The 25,271-nt window shown below is 36.9% G+C and overlaps 2 protein-coding genes and 1 long non-coding RNA gene across 3 annotated transcripts in view; 2 read left to right on the top strand and 1 right to left on the bottom strand.

Moving 5' to 3' along the window:
• LOC138693363 (uncharacterized) overlaps positions 1 to 12,309 on the top strand; it is a 15,543-nt gene extending 3,234 nt beyond the window's left edge. The window contains exons 3-7 of the mRNA XM_069817282.1: positions 2,740 to 2,973; positions 5,114 to 5,182; positions 7,077 to 7,301; positions 11,397 to 12,244; positions 12,292 to 12,309. Of these exons, the coding sequence (XP_069673383.1) occupies positions 2,740 to 2,973; positions 5,114 to 5,182; positions 7,077 to 7,301; positions 11,397 to 12,244; positions 12,292 to 12,309 (1,394 nt within the window). The remainder of the gene's footprint in view (positions 1 to 2,739; positions 2,974 to 5,113; positions 5,183 to 7,076; positions 7,302 to 11,396; positions 12,245 to 12,291) is intronic.
• The window catches only part of LOC138693139 (uncharacterized), a 399,597-nt gene that overhangs the window by 7,903 nt on the left and 366,423 nt on the right, over positions 1 to 25,271 (bottom strand). The window lies entirely within an intron of this gene.
• LOC138693389 (uncharacterized) lies at positions 12,211 to 25,271 on the top strand. The gene is made up of 6 exons (XM_069817311.1): positions 12,211 to 14,424; positions 14,892 to 15,007; positions 16,874 to 16,967; positions 19,756 to 19,886; positions 19,977 to 20,063; positions 24,783 to 25,271. The coding sequence occupies exons 1-6, from the start codon at positions 12,329 to 12,331 to the stop codon at positions 25,073 to 25,075; spliced, it is 2,817 nt and encodes a 938-aa protein (XP_069673412.1). The 5' UTR covers positions 12,211 to 12,328; the 3' UTR covers positions 25,076 to 25,271.

Raw genomic sequence — 25,271 nt, 5'->3', positions numbered from 1 at the left:
ATAAGAAGAGGTCACATGAAAACCGTAAAACAGGCAACTGACGTCATATTGCTCAACCTGACTGGATGGAAAACGATCAAGTGACATACCAGGATGTCCATTCACTGGATGCTGCTGCAATTTAGCGGATTTTTTGGTTAACTAACTCACAATAGGGGGGTGGCCATATCAGGAACATGGCCATAACAGGAGCACCCACCTTACTTTTTAAAAATAGGTGGTACAGTATTAAATACAATATTATTTACTGATGATCAGGTGATATTTGTGGAGTCACCTTTTTTCGTTATATCCTCTTTCTACTCTTTAAATATGCACTAGAAGTCCTAATACATTCTTTTACTTCTTCAACATAAATTAATAACTCAAGTACTGAAAAAATTCAACTATCTTGGAGCAACAGTAATAAATATAAATGGCACTCGAGAGGAAATTAAACGCAGAATAAATATAGGAAATTCCTCCAATTATTCCGTTGAGAAGTCATCCAGTCTGCTTAAAAAAAAAAAAAAAACTTATAATTTATAAAACACTTACATTACCGGTTGTTGTATATAGTTGTGAAACTTGGACTCTCACTTTGAGAGAGGAACAGATGTTAAAGATATTCGAGAATAAGGTGTTTAGGAAAATATTTGGGGCTAACAAGCAAACATTCTGATGGGGGCAGATAAAGTTAATTTTTTTCTTCCACCATGTTAATAATGTCAAAAGAAGTGCTTATACAAATTTTGGCCACTCGACCGCAATTATGAGGCCGTCCAGAAAGTCATTTTCCCTGGTGCCGTTTACAAAAAAAAAAGCACAAATTGCATGGAAAGATTTATTGAAACAGATACAGCAATTCTTGAGCTATTTGTCAACATGTCCCCCACTGGAATTGAGACATTTGTCATACCATGGGATCAATTTTTGTATCCTTGTGTCATAGAAGTCAGCTGCCTGGGATCAACTGTCTGCACCTCTCTATCGATCCCATATGGTAAATGTCTCAATTCTGGTAGGGAATATGTTGGAAAATAACTCAACAATTGCTGTGTCTGTTCTAATACATTTTTCCAACGAAATTGTGTTTTCTTTCTGTTAACGGCCCCTACCGAACTTATTTTCTTACGGTCGTCGTAATTGCGGTCGAGTGGCCAAAATTTGTATAAGCACTTCTTTTGACATTATTAACATGGTGAAAGAAAAAAAAATAACTTTTTTATCTGTCCCCATCAGAATGTTTGCTTGTAAGAGGACTGAAGCTGCAGGAGAATGGAGAAAGTTACACAACGCAAAATTGCACGCATTGTATTCTTCACCTGATATAATTAGGAGTCCACATCTGTGGAGTAACGGTCAGCGCGTATGGTCGCGAAATCCAGACATTTGAGATGGGCAGGGCATGTAGCACGTATGGATGAATACAGAAATGTATATAGAATGTTAGTTGGAAGACCTGAGGGAAAATATTTTTGGGGAGATCGAGACGTAGACTGTTTGTTAAAAAGGCGTTCTTTGTTTTAATTTGTGAACCATCTCGCCCCCCCCCCCCTCAGATCTTTACACTAACTCCCAGGAGGTCGCGACCTCTACTTTGGGAACGGCTGAATTAAGCAAAGTCTAAGGGCAGTGAATTTGTGCTGGAGTATAATAACAACCAAAGTATCTGAAAAATGTTGACCGGCAGGGGGAGAAGTGGGTACAGTAAGACAGGGAGAACAGTGAGACATATTTTATTAAATGGTCAATTTTGATGTTGAGATGTTGGTAACAGTGGAGTTGTATGATGCATGAGTAAAGTAACAGTATTTTCATATTCGATTTGATTCTAGTTATAAAGGTGAATGATGAAAAAATAATTCGTAATTTTTCACTCTAGAAGTAAAATTTTGGCTTGTGTTTAATGAAGGTTACATTGGATATACAAATGAGATATAAATATGAATGTTTTGTTACCTAATACTATGGTATTTGAGATTATGTTTGGCAAAGTTTCGTCTTTCTTGTTTTAATTTTGAAGTGATGGTGTCATTTTTAAATGAACTATGCGTAAAGGGAACAGTGAGACATGCCATTGAAGGGTACACTGAGACGTCTCACCGTTCCCATGTACCAATGATTTGCAAAAACAAACTGTAATTATATTACATTTACCAGTAACTAACATTAAAAATGAACATACTAGTAACCAATTTAGGATCTATAGCTTAAAATAATGGATACATTACATTTTAATGGTTTCATAAATAAAAAATTCACAAAATTTAAGAAAATATTAAAAAATTATAAAGGATTACATTAAATTCTTATAATTATAAGCTTTATTGTCACCAAAAATTCATTTCATTTTTTCGCAAAAGTTTGAAATGTCATGGAAAATTAACTTTTCGAAATGTTCCAGATGTTTCAATGGTTTCGAAGTCAGACATTAAAATGATTCTAAATAAGCCTACAGAACATGTCAAGATAAAGAGACAGCAAGCTTTTCTTTCTTTTGAAATAAATTTAAATCATTTCAATGTCCATCAATAGACACTGTGGTGTCTCACTGTACCCTCCTGAATGGGAACAGTGAGACATTTTCATTTTTTTGACAAACACGTATTGTATATTATGTCCTTTTTCTATTAACATTTTCGTTTATGTCTATTTCTATTGCACTTGATTTTAAAAATACTTGAATTATCACTTGCATACATATGTTTTAATATTTTGTGTCTCACTGTACCCACTACTCCCCTATACGTGTTGTAGAATGTCAGTACGAGAAAGACCTCCTGGTGTATAGGCCACACGTGCCGTTCTACGTGGCGCACAACGGCACTATTTATGTCGGCGTATACCTGGCGCCCAACAAGACCATGGTGCTCTTCAAGCAAGACCAAGTGGAAGTGGAAGGCCATTACCTCGTCTTCCGTGACGACAAGTTCCACCTCATCAGAAACGGTAGCGTCACCTATGTCGTGTACGAGCCCGACAGTCCCAACGGTAAGTAAACTTCTCACTGCTGATCAATGGAGTTTCTTCAGCAAAATGGAGACGTTTCCGGACAATGCCCTGCCACTCAGCGACATTTGTCCTTTCTCAGTACTAGGGAAAGGATTTCTAGTCCCGTATCTATTTTGTTTGCTACGTCCTAGATGTAAGAAAAGAGTAATTAGAATAATAGCAGCTGCCACATCTAAGGAATCGTGTAGGACTATTTAAAAAAAAAACTACAAATAATGCCCACGGCTTGTCAGTACATTTTTGTCATTAATAATCTTCCTCGTACGTAATCGTGAAAACTTTGTAATTGATTCAACAGTTTACAGCATAAATAGGCCTACACGTCAAAAATGACTTTCATACTCCATCGGCAAGTCTATCGTGCTATCAAAAAGGAGTGCGTTATATGGCAGTAAAATTTTTTAATAGCCTCCTTATAGATATAAAAAATAAAACTCAAAACATAAGATTATTTAGGGCCAAATTAAAGAAGTACCTAATTTCTCACGCTTCTAGTATGTAGGTGAATTCATGACATTCAACAACGCTTCATGAAACTGATACTAAAACTTAGTGTTGTACTAGTAGCGCTATACATAGACTATGAACTATATGTGAACCTCTTCTGTGTATATTTCAACTAGACTGTGGCTATAAATTAAGACTTTATAGTAATATTAAGTTTTTTTTTTACTTGTTCCATATTCTAGCTGTGAAGCAATGTAAGAATACCGTGGAATGTAAATAAAAACTAAATAAGTAAATAAATAAGAAAATAAATAAGTAAATAAGTAAATAAGTAAGTAAATAAATAAATAAATAAATAAATAAATAAATAAATAAATAAATAAATAAATAAATAAATAAATAAATAAATAAATAAATAAATAAATAAATAAATAAATAAATAAGTAAGTAAATAAATACATAAATAAATAAATAAATAAATAAGTAAATAAAAACATAAATAAATAAATAAATAAATAAAGATATAAAGATATAAATAAATAAATAAATAAATAAATAAATAAATAAATAAATAAATAAATAAATAAATAAATAAATAAATAAATAAATAAATAAATAAATAAATAAATAAATAAATATATTATTCAGATATCTCTATATTTAGGCTAATGTACACAGGTTTTCTCTATTAAAATTTTATAGAACCTAAAACGCCTAAATGGGCCATAAAGTATTATAAATGCGTAAAACTATGTGTCTAAAAGCGCCTTTTTACTACGAGTATTTTGCGTATATTGAAAATAAAAATACCGGTACTAAAAATAAAAATATACCCCAAATATTACAAAATTGCTATTTAAAAAAAATCCTTACAGATAATTATTGGTGTGGCAAGTTCTTTCCTTATTGGTCTTAAAAGTGGAGGGAAGAAGGTTTTACCTAATTTTCTGGAACTGAAGTTCGTTCGGAAAAGTCCATCCTAGCATAAAAGAGGTGGTAGATTGTTCAGGTTAGACCAGAGATTACAAATTAATTTTCGCGTCAATGCACACCCCGTTATGCGAAATGAAAATGACCAATCAGCAGTCAGTCTCTTTCGCTGATAGGATAATCTAGAGAAAATCAAAACTCAAGTCGAATTTAAATGACTATTACACGATTAGAAGAAATAAAGTAGGCCATTCTAATACAATAAAATATTAATTGACTTACTAAAATTCTATTTCACTATTACCTTTACCAAAACGTTTGAACGGATCCTCCATTTTCAGTCGACTATCTATGCGGAAAACAAATGGCGATCGCAAAGCATATTTTATAGTACCGTAAAGAATTTGCAGTTTGAAATGTTGGCAAACAAAGAAACAAATGCTAGGGAAGTGATAAAAATAAACAAATGCTTGGGAAGTGATAAAATTGTAGCGATAAACAGCCATGATTGATTGAAAGATGTCCTTTAGTACCGTTTTTTGGTCAAAAGTAGTGCCACATAGTAAAAGTGTAATAGTTTACATAAATTCCACCTAAAATGGAATATTTACTAAAATTGAAGTTATTAATTGTTAAGTTTATAAAAGTCCTAAGTTGGATTTTATAAAGTCTTAAATTTCTCTTTCTTACCACCTAGAAATCCGTTTCCTACTCATGAGTCATGTGCAATTTTTCTTTGCAGGGAAAACAATTGAGAAAGCGAAAGAAAACTCTCATCCCAACCCAAACAGATGCGAAGTGCTGCACCCAGGTGAGTATTCCGACACTAATTCTACGTAACAAAGCACAAACCGAGTTTGAAGCAGGCCTACCTCATCCTTTAAGATTGTAGTGACAGTATTCATTGTTTGACTAGGATGTAGTGTGTGAGTGTGAGTAGGGCAATCTGAATTTTTGCTGCAGTGATCTTCTTCTTATTATCTTACACATTCTTACGGATCAAGAACAAAATTTGTCTAAGTTATAAATTTTATTCGCCATAAAGAAATGTCAATTTCATTGCCATTTAGAGCTTCTGAATTCCTATGTTTTGTAAAATAAAACTTATATAGCATAATTATGTTCATTAAATATGAGACATAACATTAAAATATTTTTTATTAATTTAGGCCTACATTAAAATAAATATCGTTACCATAATAAGATAAATAAAATAAATCTTGAGAGTTGCTTCTCTAAATAATAAACGTATCATAATTCATTGTATGCAGTAATAATAATAATAATAATAATAATAATAATAATAATAATAATAATAATAATAACAGTAATAATAATAATAATAATAATAATAATAATAATAATAATAAAGAAAATTTATACAGGCTATTAAAAGTAAATATTCAATAAAAGTAATATTTGAAGAAAGATCGTAGAGATGAAAAGCAGTCTTTCTGACAAACGGATTTTGGAAGTAGTCGATGTCTGACAGCCCTTTACACTATGTAGGTCTACACTAAAATACGCTATTGTGACTATTTACAATGTCATAAAGAATGAAAGCTGACATTGATCAAACATTATTTATTTATACTATTGTACAGAATTTACAAAACATGTAGGCTATAGTATTATGAAATAAAAAAAAAACCTTGCATTAGAATATACATCACTGTGCATAAGCTTAATATTGTAAATAATATTTGATCAATGTAGGCCTATATTTTTTATTTTAGTGTAAATATTAAAACATAGCGTATTCTAGTGTACATAAGGTAAATAATTTAAATTGTAAATATTAGTGTAATTGTTAAAGTGGTCCATATTTTGTTCTCCACCACCTAACGAAACAAGTGTCGCGTGAGCTGTCAGTTAAGTACTTCGTTTGCTATAATCTTTTCGCTGTAAGAAAAATCCTAATATAAGCAATAGCACGTGACTGAAGTGAGGCTTCGTTGGCCGCTGTTTGGCGCCACAGATTCTCAGTACATGTTCCCGCGTACTGTTGTACATTCTGTTCTATGTTAAACATTTCCCGTTACTCGTCAAGTAGGCCTAACCTCACTACTATGCATTCGTTTGCTTAGGAAACATTTACTTTATAATTACTGTAATTAAAGCTCACTTAACTTATTATATACATTTAAGACTTTGTTTTCTCCGCTTTTGAGAGGGTTTCCACTCTTATGTTTAATAACCACATACACCGATGATACAGAAGCCATACTTCAGTACCACGTGCTTACGTGAACAACTACGAGCTCGAGTGACGCCAGCTTGTTACAAGAACAGACTACTTCGGTGTTACTTTTGGTATTCATCCGCGTTCATAGTACATAACAAAATATAAAAGTAGCTTTTCTTTTACATAGACTTTTACATATGAGTAAAGTTAAATGTTTCATTGTATTTAACAACTAGAATTCAATGTTTTATTTTCAAATAATACAAGATTATGGTTTCCAAATACGAACTATATTTTCCTACGTCGTGTGAGTGTTTCGACTGGGAGCCAATCACGGGTATGACAGCAACGTGCTTATGTTTACATTAGGTTTTTTCTTATAGCGAAAACAGTATAAATGGACGTGCGTCTTCTACTTTAAAAGACCAGTAATACTTAATCTTATAGCCTCCTGGGACAAAGTATGGCCCCTAGTTGTAGAGAAAAAATTGTGTAAATAAGGCCTTCCTTGTGTTCACAGGCACACCCGATCAGGAGATCATGGTACCGACAGAAGAACGAAATGTGGACGTCAAATACGAGGGGCACCGATACAGATCTGTATTCCTGCCAGGTATGAGTCGATTTATAGTGTACGACCCCAAGCAGGTGACTACGCGGGACGGATGCCTGGTCTTCAAAGGAGATAAATACAAGATCATCGACAAGAACATGAACCTGACCTTCACGCTGTACGGACCGCCTGGTGAGTTGGCTTTCATTATAGCAGTATGAGAGAAAGGCTGAATATTAACATTTCGCGGCGAAATAAAAAATTTTTCTTCATATTATTTTTGAGAGCTCGTAAATTGTTATGGAACTGTTATATGTGCACCTTCAGCTGCTTTTTTTGAAATTCCAATTTCGAATGAATGTGGTATTCTATACTCATCTATTCAAAGAACATAATAAAATTAGGGATATAATTATGTAGGCCTATGTACGAAAATGTGTGCTTAAATCAGAGTGCTGCATTGGGGTTAAATCGCTCGCTTGAACTCTGTCGAGTGTCGCACCCTCGAGTGAGATACGATCGGTCGTGATACGCTCGTAATAAATAGAAGCACAGTACAAGGTCATCTCACCGACATGTCTTATCTTGTATGGAAGGCGACAGATAAGATACACATGTGTTTTGCTCACACGGTAAAAATAAGGCTTTATTTTCTGCGTTTATGACAAACTTTTAATGGAACGTACCAAAACAGTAACATGAAGTTATAAATAAAATAGTATGAAAAACTTCGATATACAGTTATTATTGCTAATTAATAATTATTCAATATTCGATTTATCACATATATAATATGATAGGTCCATACATAGTGTTCCGCCTATATACTGCGACAATGTAGAAACGTTTTACAAAATATTATTGATATAGCAGTAGATTAATAACAATATCAGTACAGAGATAACGTCAGAGAAAATATAATAAAACGAATAATCATGCTGCACAACTGTTACAGACGCGAATATTGATACAGTATTATTAGAGATTATTATTATTATTATTATTATTATTATTATTATTACTAGAAAACTCGATACAGTTCTTGCATTATCGTGATTGTGTTCTCCGTTTATAATAATTACATTTACATCCAATAACATCTATCAGATGTGGCAAAAACAAAATCACTCCTGTGTGGGGGGGGGGGGGGAACATTTACCTACAACATTTATATTACATTTTAAAGCAAGTTTTGTAGTTGTACTATGGAGTGGTTAGTTAAATACTGCAAAGTTTTCAAATGATAAACATCTATGATGTTACTACGCAGTTCATCACTGTAACAAGAACGAATGTCTAACGCTCGGCTTATACCGTTCGAGGATTTATCGCTCGTGACAATTTTACCCATCATTCATGTGCGCTACCTATCGGATTATGCTATGAACTAGTTGGCGCTCGAGCGAAAACGTCCGATGCAGACCTCTGGTGCTTATACTCTATAGCATACCTGCACAAACAGCGCTCAACGAGCGCGCGCCGCTCCTTTGGAGCGGGAGAGCTGTGTTAACAGCTCGCCGAAACGGAGAGGAAGATACGTCAGAATGACATAAACTTGCTAAGGTAGAGAAGAGGGAAACGAGCACTCAGTTATCTAGTGGAGTGCAGTGTGTAGGCCTATTCGCAGTAACTGTTTCACGTTGCTTACCTACTGCTACGGTACAGTATGGAGCAATCTAAAAGACGGAACATAACATTTAACGATTTACAGCTCGAACTTATTGATCTTGAATGTGACCTAAGGGCTAAAGATCGTTTGAATAATACTACTAACCTGGTTGAGTTTTACAAACTAAACATTAGCAATAATAGACTATCCACGACTGCACAGGCTGGCTGTGAAAATGATTGCTATGTTTGGCTCAACATTTATATTTGTGAGCAACTGTTCTCTATAATCAACTTTAATAAAGGCAGACATCGAACATCTGTAACGATCAGTAGGCTACTGTTCCTTTCAGCTGCCAACAGCATAAAACCTCGTTTTGATGTACTGATAAATAAAAATATAACAAAATGATAGTGTACATTTAAGTAGCTATAGAATTTCTATTATTCCTGTAAAATAAATATTTCTTTATTGATTAATAATAGTCCAAGATAGTTTTGCAAACACTGAACGGGAATTCATTTCATAAACACTCGTAATAGTACTTCCGTTTGTGTATATTTTGTACGAGATCCACCCCTTCTTCCAGTCCACCCTTATACAGAGCTGCTAATATCTGCATTCCGCTCATGAACTGTGAGCCGGCTCAGAGAGCGCAAACCTTGTGCAGGCCTGCTCTATAGAGTATGAAAATGTATTATGTGCGTTTGTATTCATGGAGGAATTATATAAAATGTGCACAATGAAGGGGGCAATAGAATACATTAAAATAAAAAATCTATTACGCGCTTTGTGATTAAGTGCACGGTTAATTAGAAAGTTAGGCTGAAAGCTTGCGTTGTTTGGCAACAGCGCTTCGCCGTCTCACGGACTCAGTTCTGAATAGCAGCTTTCCTTCCCTCAGTTACTGCAGTAGGGCATATTTTCTAAGGCAGAAAACAGCGACAAGTATTTTTTTTCTCTCTGTGAGACCGGGAGGGGAACATCCCTGTGCACCGCGACCTGAGGTCTATTGTGCGCCCCTGGGATGAGTTGTAGCTCATCGGTCGCACCCACTCCGAACCGACCTAACTGCTAAAACTCTGACGACCAGTCCCGCCATCCCTCCAAGTCCGTATACCATTCCACCTCCAAGAGCCCCCCCCCCACATTCCCTCCTCAAACGGTCTGAGGTGTAGACCTCCTCTCCCGTCAGGAGGGGAGTGGGTTCCACTGCTGGGTCACCAGCTACCACGTTTGAGATATCCATGGAGACAGACCGAGAGTGTCAGCAGCTTCGGAGGGCCGCCGCAGGCGCGATCTGAAAACCAAGTAAGACAACCGGGATGATGAGGGAGGAAAGGAAGTGGCGAGAATGAGTGGGGTTCCATACGCCTGATTGTATTCCTGGTGTTGTGGAAGAGAAGGCCTGATGGCCTTAACTACGCCGGGATAGATAAATAAATAAAAAAAAAATAAATAAATAAATAAATAAATAAATAAATAAATAAATAAATAAATAAATAAATAAATAAAATTACCTGATATTCATCTATAGGAGTGAGAGAAAAACTTCGAAAGAACCTCACTCATGCAACCCGTCCAAAGCGGGGAATCGAACCCCAACCCACTGGGTTCGGGAGCGAAGACGCGCGTTAGGTGTTAATTTGCAAGAAAATCGTCCATTTTATTTAAGAGCTGCAAAGGATAAATCATTGCTTATCAGTTTCTCTCATGATAGGAATAAAAATCAGAATTTTACAGATAGCACTTATCGAGAGAAACTGTAGCCTATTAACATTTAGGGGAACTACATATTTTTTTTGAGAAAAGTATTCATTTCGGGCCAATATAATAATAGAATGTTTTGTTGCATTCTATCCAAGAATTAAACTGTTAAAATCTGCACAGTTATATTAATTTCACACTGTATGTTATATACGTAAGAAAATGTATGCACATATGCATGTATGTATTGTGTGTAAATTCATGTGTATATATGATAGGGTAGTCGGGGCATGAAATAGTGTAGTACAGCGGTTCGCAACCTTTTTCAATGACGTAACACTATTTTTAATTTAGGACATTAACTGTACCACTAACCAAATGTATAATGGAAAATCGTCAAGTATCACTCTCAGGGAAATAATAAACTTTAATATGCTCCAATACCGATAATTGACTGCTTTATTTATTATTAATTATTTGTTTAATTAAAACAATTACTATTTGAATTTATTTAATGGAGTGTTCCATGAATATACATAAAACAGCTGTATATATACATATGTTTATCATTCACGATAATTTATATTTTTATATCACACTTCAAGTACTAACCAGCAGTGGCTCACGTGCCATAAGTTCAGAACCGCTGCTGTAGTGATTTAAGAGCTAAGCTACAAGGCTAAAGGTCGCAAATTAGATAGTTGATGTGGTCATGAATTTTACCCCAGCTAGTGTACTTAATATCCTTGGGGACGAGTCAGCCTCTAAAAGACATGAGTAGATACCATGGAATTTTTCTTGGGGTAAAGGCGAAAAAAACGTAACTGACATCTCTACTCCTATTTGTCTGCAAAGCTAGGAATCTTATCCTCTTGCTGTCATGTGGGGCTCTATAGTCTGTTATAGAATGAGAACGTAAAAGAACGAAATCAAAATTAAGTCTAATACTGTATTATAAATTTAAATTCCAGAGTCCGCTTCAACTGTTGCAATGTCAACAGAAGGCCAACACATCCAGGAAACTCTAAGTACAAAGTCAACAACTGAAGGCCACAGTGATAATTATACCACAAAGAGTATGAAAAAAATAACTCATACTCATAAAACAACTATACAAAATAGTCAGGAAAAAGCAACTCCGATATCTTCTACTCAGAGAAAGATTCCAAATCCTGAAGTACGTACCACACATGAAGCTGCAATTCGAGGACAAAAATATACTGATACCACTATCGACAGGAATACAGTTACAAATAGGCCTACTCATGCGACAACGACACGTCAAAGTCATGATCACTCGATTCCGAAATCATCAACCAAGAGCAGACATACAAATTCTGACACAACTCAAGGATATAATACTACATACACTATGAACGCAATTACGAGAACCCATACTACTGCACGTCAGAAACATGGCAAAGGAACTTCAAAAGAGTTAACTCCTGAATCGACATTGATGCCCGCTACTCACGGACATAATACAGGTCACACCTCGAAAAATACACACACAACAGAAACTGAGCACCATGGTAATGAGATCAATAGTTCGAAACCGTCAACTAACAGCAGACATTCCAATCCTGAATCTGCTACAACTAATGAGATGCCAGGTCACGAGCATAATACACGTCACACGACGAAGCATATACATACTACTAGAAGTGCTCATACAACTGTACACCATGGTAATGAGAGCGAAAGTTCGAAACCGTCAACTCATAGCAGACATTCCAATCCTGAATCGGCTACAACTAATGAAATGCCAGTTACTCACACTACAGAGCATACACATACTACTAGAAGTGCTCATACAACTGTACACCATGGCAATGAGACTGAAAGTTCGAATCCGTCAACTCATAGCAGACATTCCAATCCTGACTCGGCTACAACTAATGAGATGCCAGTTACTCACCAGCATAATACACGTCACACTACAGAGGATACACATACTACTAGAAGTGCTCATACAACTGTACACCATGGCAATGAGACTGAAAGTTCGAATCCGTCAACTCATAGCAGACATTCCAATCCTGACTCGGCTACAACTAATGAGATGCCGGTTACTCACGAGCATAATACACGTCACGCTACGAAGCAAACACACACTACTAGAAGTACTCATAGAACTGTACACCATGGTAATGAGACAGAAAGTTCGAATCCGTCAACTAACAGCAGACATTCCAATCCTGAATCGGCTACAACTAACGAGATGCCAGTTACTCACGAGCATAATACACGTCACACTACGAAACAGGCACACACTAATAGCAGTGCTCATACGACTGTACACCATGGTAATGAGACCGAAAGTTCGAAACCGTCAACTCATAGCAGACATTCCAATCCTGAATCGGCTACAACTAATGAGATGCCAGTTACTCACGAGCATAATATACGTCACACTACAGAGCATACACATACTAGTAGAAGTGTTCATACAACTGTACACCATGGTAATGAGACCGAAAGTTCGAAACCGTCAACTCATAGCAGACATTCCAATCCTGAATCGGCTACAACTAATGAGATGCCAGTTACTCACGAGCATAATACACATCACGCTACGAAGCATACACACACTACTAGAAGTGCTCATACAACTGTACATCATGGTAATGAGACAGAAAGTTCGAAACCGTCAACTCATAGCAGACATTCCAATCCTGAATCGGCTACAACTAATGAGATGCCGGGTACTCACGAGCATAATACACGTCAAACTATGAAACATACACACACTACTAGAAGTGCTCATACGACTGTACACCATGGTAATGAGACCGAAAGTTCGAAACCGTCAACTCATAGCAGACATTCCAATTCTGAATCGGCTACAACTAATGAGATGCCAGTTACTCACGAGCATAATACACGTCACGCTACGATGTATACACACACTACTAGAAGTGCTCATACAACTGTACATCATGGTAATGAGACCGAAAGTTCGAAACCGTCAACTAACAGCAGACATTCCAATCCTGAATCGGCTACAACTAATGAGATGCCAGTTACTCACGAGCATAATACACGTCACACTACGAAACATGCACACACTAATAGCAGTGCTCATACGACTGTACACCATGGTAATGAGACCGAAAGTTCGAAACCGTCAACTCATAGCAGACATTCCAATCCTGAATCGGCTACAACTAATGAGATGCCAGTTACTCACGAGCATAATACACGTCACGCTACGAAGCATACACACACTACTAGAAGTGCTCATACAACTGTACATCATGGTAATGAGACAGAAAGTTCGAAACCGTCAACTCATAGCAGACATTCCAATCCTGAATCGGCTACAACTAATGAGATGCCTGGTACTCACGAGCATAATACACGTCAAACTATGAAGCATGTACACACTAATAGCAGTGCTCATACAACTGTACACCATGGTAATGAGAAAGAAACTTCGAAGCCGTCAACTCCAAGCGAACATTCCTATCCTGAGTCAGCTACAACTTATGAGATGCCCACTACTCACTGGCATAATACACATCCCACCATGAATCATATACACACTACTAGACGTACTCATACAACAACTCTGCATCATGATGAGAAAGAAAGCTCGAAACCATCAACTCAGAAAATAACTCGAAATCGTGAAACCAGTATAAACCATGGATCTACAATTCATATAAATAAAGATACTTTGACTACAAACAGTGTGAGCACAGTTGAAGTTGTCTCTACAACTGTGTATCATAACATGAATAAATCAACTTCGAAACCTTCAGCTCATGCTGGTACGACTATATCCCATGAATCTAAATCTGAAGAACATAGTGCTACTAATACTGCATTGAGTACAAGCACAACTATGAATTCCCAGGCTTCAGTTACTGAAATAGTAATAAATGCTACAGTAACAACTGAGTTGCCTGTCTCTTCTAGTACGGAAGGAAGTAATGATACCTTTAAGATGCCTGGTTGTCCTCAACCGAAGCATGAAGGGAATAGTTCAACATTACTGTAAGTTATGTTTATTACTATAGTTTTATAGTTTAAGATCAAACGTCACAGCAATGGACAGTTTAAATAGCTTTTTTTGTAGGCATAACAAGTTGCGACGTGTGTCCACACACGAGATGTGAAAGAAGAACATGTCGAGTCCATAATACTTTCATTTCACATGTGTTGCACACAGGATCTTTTAAACAGCCATATAGAAATAGTCATTTAAGTGAAAAAAAATCAAATTACTTTGTTACAGCTAACATATAAAAAGGAACCCTTTAATTGTTATACTGGTTGCTAGAGAGTTGTTTACAAAAAAGTTATCTATTTTGCACCACTAGTGAAGTTTGCATAAAATAACTAAGATTCTCTCGAAAAAGGAGTGATTCAGAAAATTCTGATATTGAAAATACTGTAGAATATATATGTTTATGTATTATTAATACTCTAGATTTTGTATCTTTTCTCCATAACATTGGCAGGCCTGCAAAGTGCGGAAGGCCTAGACGAATTCTGAAGAATTTCGTCTTTGGAACCAACCAGATTATTGCCGACATTCCTTGGATGGCGTACTTGGACATCACCAAGTTGGACGGCTGTAAGTATTCCTAAGAACATTTTGGAGTGAGGAGATAATTAAAAACTTTATTACTATCAGTTTAGTCGCAGGATTTGGTAAGTGACGAACACAGTTCAAATCTCATATTTTGTCAGTATGATTCGCGATCAACTGGAAATTTCTATATTTTCTCCAAAGACATCAGTTCATAAGACATGAATGACCACAAGGATCATGAATATTACAATCACATCCAAGAGGTGTACCTTGTGTAACAATTAACATTTCGACATACTATATCCATAAATTCTGGATAAATAAATCATTACCTCATCGTTAGTATAGAAAAAACTTAACGAGCTTTGTAACAAACTAGAATCATGGTGATAGTCATTGCAAATTAGTTATGCAATTGACGGAGAAGGATGCAGAAGACGAAAGAAAGACAGAGGAAGCAATAAAAAATGAAGAAATAAATTACATGGACAGAGAAACAAATATATAGATAGATAAGTAGACTATATAGACAGAGAAATGTAAATACTAGTAAAAAGAGAGACAGATAAATAAATAAGAAAATATAGGCCTACAAATATATTGAGTAAAAAGAAACGCATATAGTCTGTAGGTAGGCAAGAAGGAAATAGATAAAGAGAGGGATAGACAAATATATAAAGATGTTGATAGGTAAATAAATTTAATAAAAATAGAGAGGTAGGTAGATAAAACATAAATAGGCAATATAAACAAATATACAAATAAATTGAGCAGAGAAATAAGCAGGTATAAATAAATAAATGGATAAATAAATAAATAAATAAATAAATAAATAAATAAATAAATAAATAAATAAAATCAGTGACTAAATAAATACATAAACAAACGAATAAATGAATAAATAAATACATTTAAAAATATAAAAATAAATAAATAAATAAGTTTAAAAATATAAAAATAAATAAAGACATAAATAAATAGATAAATAAATAAGTAAATAAATAGAGACAGACAGACAGACAGACAGACAGAGACAGACAAATAAATAAATAAATAAATAAATAAATAAATAAATAAATAGATAAATAAATAGACGGAGACAGAGACAGATAAATAAATAAATAAATAAATAAATAAATAAATAAATAAATAAATAAGTAAATAAATAAATGAAATAAATAAATGAAATAAATAAAATAAATAAATAAATAAATCAACCTTTCTAAAGCGATAACATACAGATATAAGCAGATAGGTAAGTACAGAGGCGGATAAGCAATAGGTAAATTAGATTACAAACTTATGGTAAAAAGTACATGATTTACTTACGGCAATAGTCCAAGTGCTGAGAAATGTATTACATAGATTTCCAGAAACTGACTTAGTTACGGGAGTAATTACAGTATGTTATGAAAAACGCATTTTTATCATTGAGTCTATCAAGAGACAATTACTTGTAAGAAGAGCCTGAAAGAAAATTATAAAATTCGTCCAATATGTTGTAAAAACGAATGTTAATGAAAAAATTAAACAATTGAGGAAAGAATGGATGAAGGATTGACTAGGCATGGAGGATGGGGAGAATCCACGAGCACTTTAAGTAGCTATTATCATGGGCCCACTGTGCTGTCTACAAATTCAACATGGGCGAAAAATGGTGGACAAATTTTGCTTGGAGCCCTTTATCAGGAACAGGGCTCTTTTATTGCAAAAATATGTCATAAACCTTCAGCTTTAATTACTTCCCGAAGTAAGCCGTGTTAAATAATTTATTGTCATTTAAAATTCATCGCCCTCGGTTCAACTGAATCTAATCTAACCTTTTAACCAGCAACTACAAATTTCATGAGAATAAAATATGAGACATTTTCACTAGCTTAGCTGAAAACTCTTTAATCTCCGTTGCAGATGGGGATTACGTTTACAGCCCTTGCACGGGTGTCATCATAGCTGAAAGATTCATCCTCACGTCAGGTAGCTGTCTTACAGACCTCACTAGCGAGTAAGTATGACTGGGTTAGATTAGAATTGCTATCACTAAACCCACCTCTGCGCACAGTGTCTAAGACAAAACTATATTGCTTACTAATGGTGGATAACATAAGCGCAAACTTCTTTGAAATATTGGAGAGGAGGGCACAAATCTACAAGAAAGTCCAGGAAATAGGTTATTTATGATACAAGTTTGTGAAGATTCTCTTTTTGGCTAGAGTATAAAGTTTATGAAACGAGGCCTATTTGAAGAGTAAATATCAGCAACACTAGCCGTTTCTGTTTGGCATTTTATCGTCGTTTTCTTAACACGCTGAATTAAGTTAGTCGCTTGCCTTGTTTTTCACACTACAGTAGAGAATCGATTATCCGAAACAACTGGGGACTGGGGATGTTCGAATAACTGATTTTTTAGATAACCAATCATTTACGAAAACAAATTGTACAGATGTCATAGGAGCAGTATCAAACAAAGGAACACTGATATTAATCACAAAACTGTACATGCAGTATATACAGGTGGTTTCAAAAATACGGGGCATAATTTCAGGTATGTATTTCCCATATGTAGACAATCAAAATAGCTCATTACAACATGTGTCCGGAAATGCTTCATTTCCGAGTTATGGCCTTCACAACATTGAAATTCACCGCAACGTTTTTCTTTGCGCAGGTCGTTGTCATTACAGAAGATGTTCAAAATGTCCACCTCCTGCTTGAATGCAGACCTCACATCGATGTCTCATTGACCTGCGTACACGATCCCAAACTCCAGGAGTATTGCGTATGTCCTCAGAACATGCCACAATTCGATTCCGAAGGGATTCCAAATCAGGCACCGGAGACGAATAAACCAATGATTTTAAATGGCCCCACAAGCAGAAATCGAGAGGGTTCACATCAGGTGAGCGTGGAGGCCAAGCAATTGGGCCACCTCTACCTATCCATCGATCAGGAAACCTTCGATCCAAGTACCGGCGAGCCGTACGTCTGAAGTGTGCAGGAGCGCCATCATGCAAGAAGTGAATGTGTTGACGATTGATCAGTGGAGTGTCTTCTAAAACATGAGGTATGGTGTTTTCCAGGAAGTTTGTGTACGCCTGCCCCGTAAGTCTGTTTACAAGTACATGGGGTCCAACTAATCGATCACCAATGATACCGGCCCACATGTTGAGGGAGAACCGCACCTGGTGATGAGATGGAACAGTTGCACGTGGGTTTTCATACGCCCATACATGCTGATTGTGGAAATTTGTTATGCCATCTCGTGTGAACTGTGCTTCATCTGTAAATAATACTAAGGCAGTAAAGTTCGGATTTACACCACACTGCTGCAAGAACCACTGACAGAACCTAACTCGTGCAGGGTAATCTGCTGGTGACACGGCCTGTACACGTTGCAAATGATAAGGATACAATTGATACTCTTTCAACAGTCTCCAGACAGTCGTATGAGGAACATTGACTTGCAACGCTACCCTTCGTGTGCTGATAGGAGTAGTCATGTTCACAGCCTCCAGAATCTCCTCCTGTACTTCTGGAGTTGTAGATCTTGGTCGTCCCCTTCCCAAACCAGGAGAGTTAAATTTTCCATACTCGCACAGACGGTAATGGAGACGTACAAATGTCTTCCGATCTGGACATTGTCGCTGTGGGTACCTCTCCTGGTACAAACGACGAGCCAGCGCAGCATTGCCGTCCGCCTTACCGTACATGAAGTTTATCTCTGCCAGCTCTTGATTTGAATACATGTCGCACAGTCTAACGCCTACACAACACTGAATGCAACCTTCGCCTCGGAATGAACTGTCAGAGTGCCCTCTTAATGTCTCCTTTGACGGCAACGACCTGCGGAAAGAAAAACCTTCCGGTGAATTTCAATGTTGTGAAGGCCATAACTCGGAAATAAAGCATTTCCGGACACATGTTGTAATGAACTATTTTTATTGTCTACATGTGGGAAATACATACCTGAAATTATGCCCTGTATTTTTTAAACATTCTGTATATTTTGCTTCAGAGCTGAGACTCGTTTTTTTGCCGGTAAATCTCGCAAACAGCGTTAGCGAAACTTCTACTGTCATCTTCTTAGGAGTTTAGTGCTGAGAGGAATGCGGTTCCGACTAGTCTAGCGCGGTACTGGAGTGGGAGGGAACAGTGACATCGGTAGTCTGGAAGGAAGTACAATCATACTGAAAACATTTTACTCGTATATAGAGTACCTAATACGTGCACACAGTCACACACTACTACAAACCGAAAACTGCATATTTTTGGACGATTAATACTTCCCACTCCGCTCGGCTCGGCTTGGCTGTAGCAACAAAAGAATCTACCTGCAACCTCCCCCGCACCGATGGCAAGAATACCTCAGGTCCCAGGGCTAAACTCGTCGGAGGAAGACAGTACATAGCGCGTGCGCAAATTTGAATTTGCCGACTGGAACGCTTTCGGTTAACCGATGTTTCGGTTGATTGGTATTCGGATAATCGATGCTCTACTGTAGTTAATATTCATTTAATTTTTCTAAGGTGCAAAGAGAATTAATGTTGAGATAAGGCCCGAAAAAAATGTGTGCAGGCTTATTTTGTATTCATTATCTTAGCTTTTCACGTCCAAATTCAAGACCTCTTCTCTTCGACGTGTAACATCTATAGTCGACATACACTAAAGGAAAAAAAAAAATGAAAGTGTTTTGTAAAACGGAAATTTAGCTTCAGTTGCCATGGCAATGTTTAAAAATTCTTGTACATTTCAAGCTCAAAATTTTGGACGTTACGAACTTGTTCATTTTGCAGGAAGCCACTACAGACGTACGTGGGATCTTCCTATAAGAACGAGTCGCAGGACATACACGCGTCCTGGTTCAAGGCGTTCAATGATTACAACATGGGTATCGTCAGCTTCGCGGATCCTTTCAATTTCACGGGTGAGTGGCATCCATCACTCAATGATTGGAATATGAGCAGTGCGGTAGGGCTCTGTTGAACTCGCTGGCTGTGTGTATTTCGTGTTGCAGAGACCGTGAGTCCCATCTGCTTGCCCAAGGAGCAGTACGTGTTTCCCGTCAACACAACTCTACAGACGGCCGGCTTCGGAGGGAAAAGTGAGTAGAATGGGATAGCGTATACTGTGCTCCAACCACGAGAAAGTCTCCGCCGGATGAGACGAAGGGGGGTAATGCTGTGAATGAATGTTGACGTCATAAGATGTCATAAGGTCACACACGTGGGTACTCTTATCTCTATTGGCTAGCTCTCACAGCACAAACCGTAACATTGATACAGACATATTGATACTACCCTAGTTACAAAATTAGATCACAGTTAATCTCCTGGTCTTTTAATCTCTTCATACAGGAAATAACATATGCAGGAGAGCACATGGTTTTTGAATTGGCGTTATAACGGTAATATTATTTATCTACTTCGTTCCGATAGATGAGGCAATAGTAAGCACATTCCTTTCACTGTTGATCTCTTGGTTGGAGAACAGTAGTAGGGAGGAGAGGAGAAGAACAGGAGGGCGAGGGGGAGAGAAATAAAGGAAGTATGAGGCAGAGGAAGAAGATATCACAGGAAGAAAGAAAACGATGAAGGAAATAGTAAATGAATGGAATAGATGGAGAGAGAGAGAGACAGTAAGAGAGAGAGACACACAAAGTAATACTACAGTCTAGTATATACAGTCACGAAGCTTGAGTTTATGAGGGTACTAGGAACAATAGACTGTGCAGGTACTATTTCGCATTGTCTGTAATGAGGCGATAGCAGCGATCCTAGTGGTTAGCAACTATCTATGGATGCATATTTACTACGTATTGAGCTTCGTGACTGTATATACTAGACTGTGGTAATACAATTAATGAAAATAGGGAAACGTAACGAAACTAAGAGAAGTATGAATTGCAGAAAACGACAAAATTATGAATGTGATATAATATTAACCCAGAATAAAGGAAACAGAAATAGGAAGAAAATTACAGAAAAAAATAAGGGAATGAAGGGAAGGGAGAGAGAATGAATGAAGGAAAGGGGGAGAGAATAAACGAAGAAAAGAGAAATGAACGAAGTAAAGAGGAAGAGAATGAAGGGAAGAGGGAGAGAATGAATGAAGGAAAGAGGGAGAGAATGATAGGAGAAAAGTTCACTCCTGTGGAGTAACGGTTAGCGCGTCTGGCCGCGAAACCAGGTGGCTCGGATTCGATTCCCGGTCGGGGCAAGTTACCTGCTTGAGGTTTTTACAGAGTTTTCCCACAACCCATTATGAACAAATGCTGGGTACCTATCGGTGCTGGACCCCGAACTCATTTCACCGGCATTATCACCTTCATCTCATTCAGACGCTAGATGTTGATAAAGCGTCGTCAAATAACCCATTAGAGTAGAAGGATAGGAGAAAAGAGAGAGAATGAATGAAGGAAAAAGTGGGATTACGCAGCCAAATAAAGGAGAAATATATGGTCCAGGGAATATCATTGAAATGGATGAAGTTAAGTTTTGGTGGCGATCTTAGCCCAAGTCGTAAATAAATAAGGCCGCATTGACATTGTATTTTTTTGGTATAGGGAAAATAACTCGTCTTTTACGAAAATACTTGCATCGGTCATAATTATTTACCCCTTTTATTTGGTGAAGTTAAGCAATTTGGGAATCAGATCTATTAGTCTAGAAGGGACACACATCAAGTTCGCGACATTATGTACTTGGTTGTCATCGTAACGGCACGGTTCAATGGCTCCACACGAATTCTCCAGTTTAGCCCAGAAAGGTAATCGAAAAACAGGAAAATAAAAATACAAGGGATTGGGACTATTTAAGTCTAGGTGCGAAGCTTTCTTGCAGCAAATAAATGCGTGTCAGAGCTTACAACGATCCAAAAATATTCATATGAACACTTGTCGCATTTTTCTAATGAAATTGGGGTTTGTTTAAATAAACTTGGATCTCAAAGCATCCCTTCTGATTCACTTCATGTGAAAAAATTGAGGCAAAATCTCAGGAAGCGAGCGTTTCAATCTTGGTGCTCTTTAAATCAGAAAGGGCAAGGAGTCATCCTCTATAAGGAGTTCACTCCCGCCAATAAATGGATCCGACAACCTGATCGCCTCACTAGCAGTGAATGGAGACTAGCTCTTATAATGACAGTTAATGTTTGTCCGCTACGTGCTATACCGGTAAGTAACTATAACGTCATTGGCTATACCAGGAAGGTCCCGAGAAGGAAACCACTGTCGTTGTCGCGACAGTGAGCTTGAAACTCTTGGCTATGTTTTTGGTGCCTGTTCTTTCAGCGAGACGCTGCGGAACTCTATACATCACAGAATTAAGTCCATGATCACCGAAGTCTTGAGGAAAAAAGGTTTCACTATACACGAAGAAGTCCATGGCATCTCTCAAGAGGGATCCTGTCGGCGAATTGACATGCTTGCCAGTACACCAGCTCTACATCAGCCTACATTATCGACCCGACAGTCAAGTTCGAGACACAGAAGCAACAGTCCGCTGAAGTCCACGCAGAAAAATGCAGAATTTATGAGCCTATACTTCCACACTATTTGGAGAAATGTCACCTCACCTCCATTAAAGTTGTACGGCTAATGGCTGGAACTAGTGGTAAAATATCTCCCATCTTTGCCAGTTTCTGTAAGAAATTAAAGTTGAATAATGACTTCATTCGTGCTGCTATCAGAGGATCGCTGCTTACCATCTGCACTTTGTTTCCAACAAAGAATAACTTTTGTTTGAGAGTTTATTCTGTTTGTTTACTATGTTTATTATATTCTATTACTAGCTGTAGCGGTGCGCTCCGCTGCACTTGTTAATATAAAGCAATTACATAATTAAAATAGGACATTTGGTCCAGGGAACATTCGTGTTTGACAGAAGGATAAATCGTTTATTATGTCACTTAATTTAAATTGTATTTAAATAATTAAAATGCGATCATTTGTAAATGAATATACAGAATAGCCTATCAAGTTTTCTGTGCATAAGAAGCTATTTTAATCTTACCTGTGCTCGATTCACTCAGAAGTTACAGTAATAACATTATTGCATTATGTCCATCTAGAGAAACTACACTTTCCAATGGTGAAGTAATAATTAATTATACAAATCGGCTAATTTAGCTTCCGATATTACTTCATACAAATACAGAAACATTATCTGTAGGCTATGTTTAATAGCTTTTGATTGTTGTTGTCCAAGGCCCCTTATAGACGAAGTCATTTATTTTTATTTAATTGCAGCGCCTTAGATGGCGTTATTTTAATTTTAAAACTTATTTATCTCATTAAATGTCAGTCCTATCAAAATTTTGCATAGAATAAAACTTATCGGAAATCATTTAAAAAAAACTTTTGTTATGTAAAATTTGTCACAAAAATCAATAATAAGGGAGATATTTTGATTTATTTAATTCAAGCCCCCTTATAACCCCCCTTTTAAATAAAATATTTTGAATGCAATATAGCCTAAAATCTAAGTTACAACGAACTTAATTTATATTCCAATTTTCAAATAAGTCGGTTCAGCCATTATCGCGTGAAAAGGTAACAAACATCCAGACAGACAGACAGACATACAAACAAAAATTTCAAAAAAGCGATTTTCGGTTTCAGGATGGTTAATTATACATGTTAATACCAATTATTTTTGGTAAATCGAAAAAACCAGAAAAATTTTGGCTACAGATTTATTATTAGTATAGATGTTTAGTGTCTAGAATATGCCATTAGGAAAGTTCAGGATAACACAGAGGGTTTGGAATTGAACGGGTTACATCAGCTTCTTGTCTATGCGGATGACGTGAATATGTTAGGAGAAAATCCACAAACGATTAGGGAAAACACGGAAATTCTACTTGAAGCAAGTAAAGAGATAGGTTTGGAAGTAAATCCCGAAAAGACAAAGTATATGATTATGTCTCGTGACGAGAATATTGTACGAAATGGAAATATAAAAATTAGAAATTTATCCTTCGAAGAGGTGGAAAAATTCAAATATCTTGGAGCAACAGTAACAAATATAAATGACACTCGGGAGGAAATTAAACGCAGAATAAATATGGGAAATGCCTGTTTTTAGTCGGTTGAGAAGCTTTTGTCATCTAGTCTGCTGTCAAACAATCTGAAAGTTAGAATTTATAAAACAATTATATTACCGGTTGTCCTATACGGTTGTGAAGCTTGGACTCTCACTTTGAGAGAGGAACAGAGCTTAAGGGTGTTTGAGAATAAGGTTCTTAGGAAAATATTTGGGGCTAAGAGGGATGAAGTTACAGGAGAATGGAGAAAGTTACACAACGCAGAGCTGCACGCATTGTATTCTTCACCTGACATAATTAGGAACATTAAATCCAGACGCTTGAGATGGGCAGGGCATGCAGCACGTTTGGGCGAATCCAGAAATGCATACAGAGTGTTAGTTGGGAGGCCGGCGGGAAAAAGACCTTTGGGGAGGCAGAGACGTAGATGGGAAGATAATATTAAAATGGATTTGAGGGAGGTGGGCTATGATGGTAGAGACTGGATTAATCTTGCTCAGGATAGGGATCAATGGCGGGCTTATGTGAGGGCGGCAATGAACCTCCGGGTTCCTTAAAAGCCAATAAGTAAGTATAGATGTTTAGTGTTCTTAATTTCACTTTTTTCTCCATTTCTCTTTTGTGGTCTTTCCTGTTTTCTACTCTAATTTCAATTTTGTGTTAGTTATGCTTTGTCCAATGAGGCCGTCCCATTACTGGGAAAGCTGAAAGAGTATCTTTCGAAATAAATAGAGTACATAAGAGAATGAATTATAAATAATTAAGCAAATCGTTACAGTCCCGAACTCCAAGGACGGAGTCCTACACGTCCGCAACGCGACTGTGGTCTCTCTTGACGAGTGCCGGGCGCTGGGGATCACCGCTTCGAACTCCGACTACTGCGTGCGGGGCAACACACTCTGCAGGGGCGACTGTGGCGCACCCCTCATGTACAACGACGGCTCGCGTTACTACGTGGTAGGCGTGGCGGCGAAGAACAACTGTCAGAATCCTGGCTCACCTGTGCTCTACTCGGGAGTGTTTCAGGCCATGAAAGACATTCTCGAGTATATGGGTGACTTTGTCGAATAGAGCTTCCGTTTGCTCTTAGCTTAGGAACTCTCTGAAAAATAGTGTTGTTGGCTTAATCAAGTCAATCTGTAATATTTCAGATCATAATACAAAATAAACATGGTAGCTGTTGTAGTCCAATGTTGAAGCTGTAAACACATTACGTTTTATCACAATTTTCTCACACGTTTTGCTTAATAAATATGCATTAATTTTA

The sequence above is a fragment of the Periplaneta americana genome, chromosome 17 (assembly GCF_040183065.1).
Source record: "Periplaneta americana isolate PAMFEO1 chromosome 17, P.americana_PAMFEO1_priV1, whole genome shotgun sequence".
Classification (NCBI taxonomy): domain Eukaryota; kingdom Metazoa; phylum Arthropoda; class Insecta; order Blattodea; family Blattidae; genus Periplaneta; species Periplaneta americana.
The sequence above is the reverse complement of the archived record's forward strand: the minus strand, read 5'-3'. Positions and strand labels throughout refer to the sequence as shown.

Coding starts and splice junctions, on each gene's coding strand:
- LOC138693389 (XM_069817311.1), top strand. CDS start 12,329: ATGCCAGTTACTCACCAGCATAATACACGTCACACTACAGAGGATACA. Junction 14,425..14,891: donor GGGAATAGTTCAACATTACT/GTAAGTTATGTT, acceptor TAACATTGGCAG/GCCTGCAAAGTGCGGAAGGC. Junction 16,968..19,755: donor CTTACAGACCTCACTAGCGA/GTAAGTATGACT, acceptor TTCATTTTGCAG/GAAGCCACTACAGACGTACG.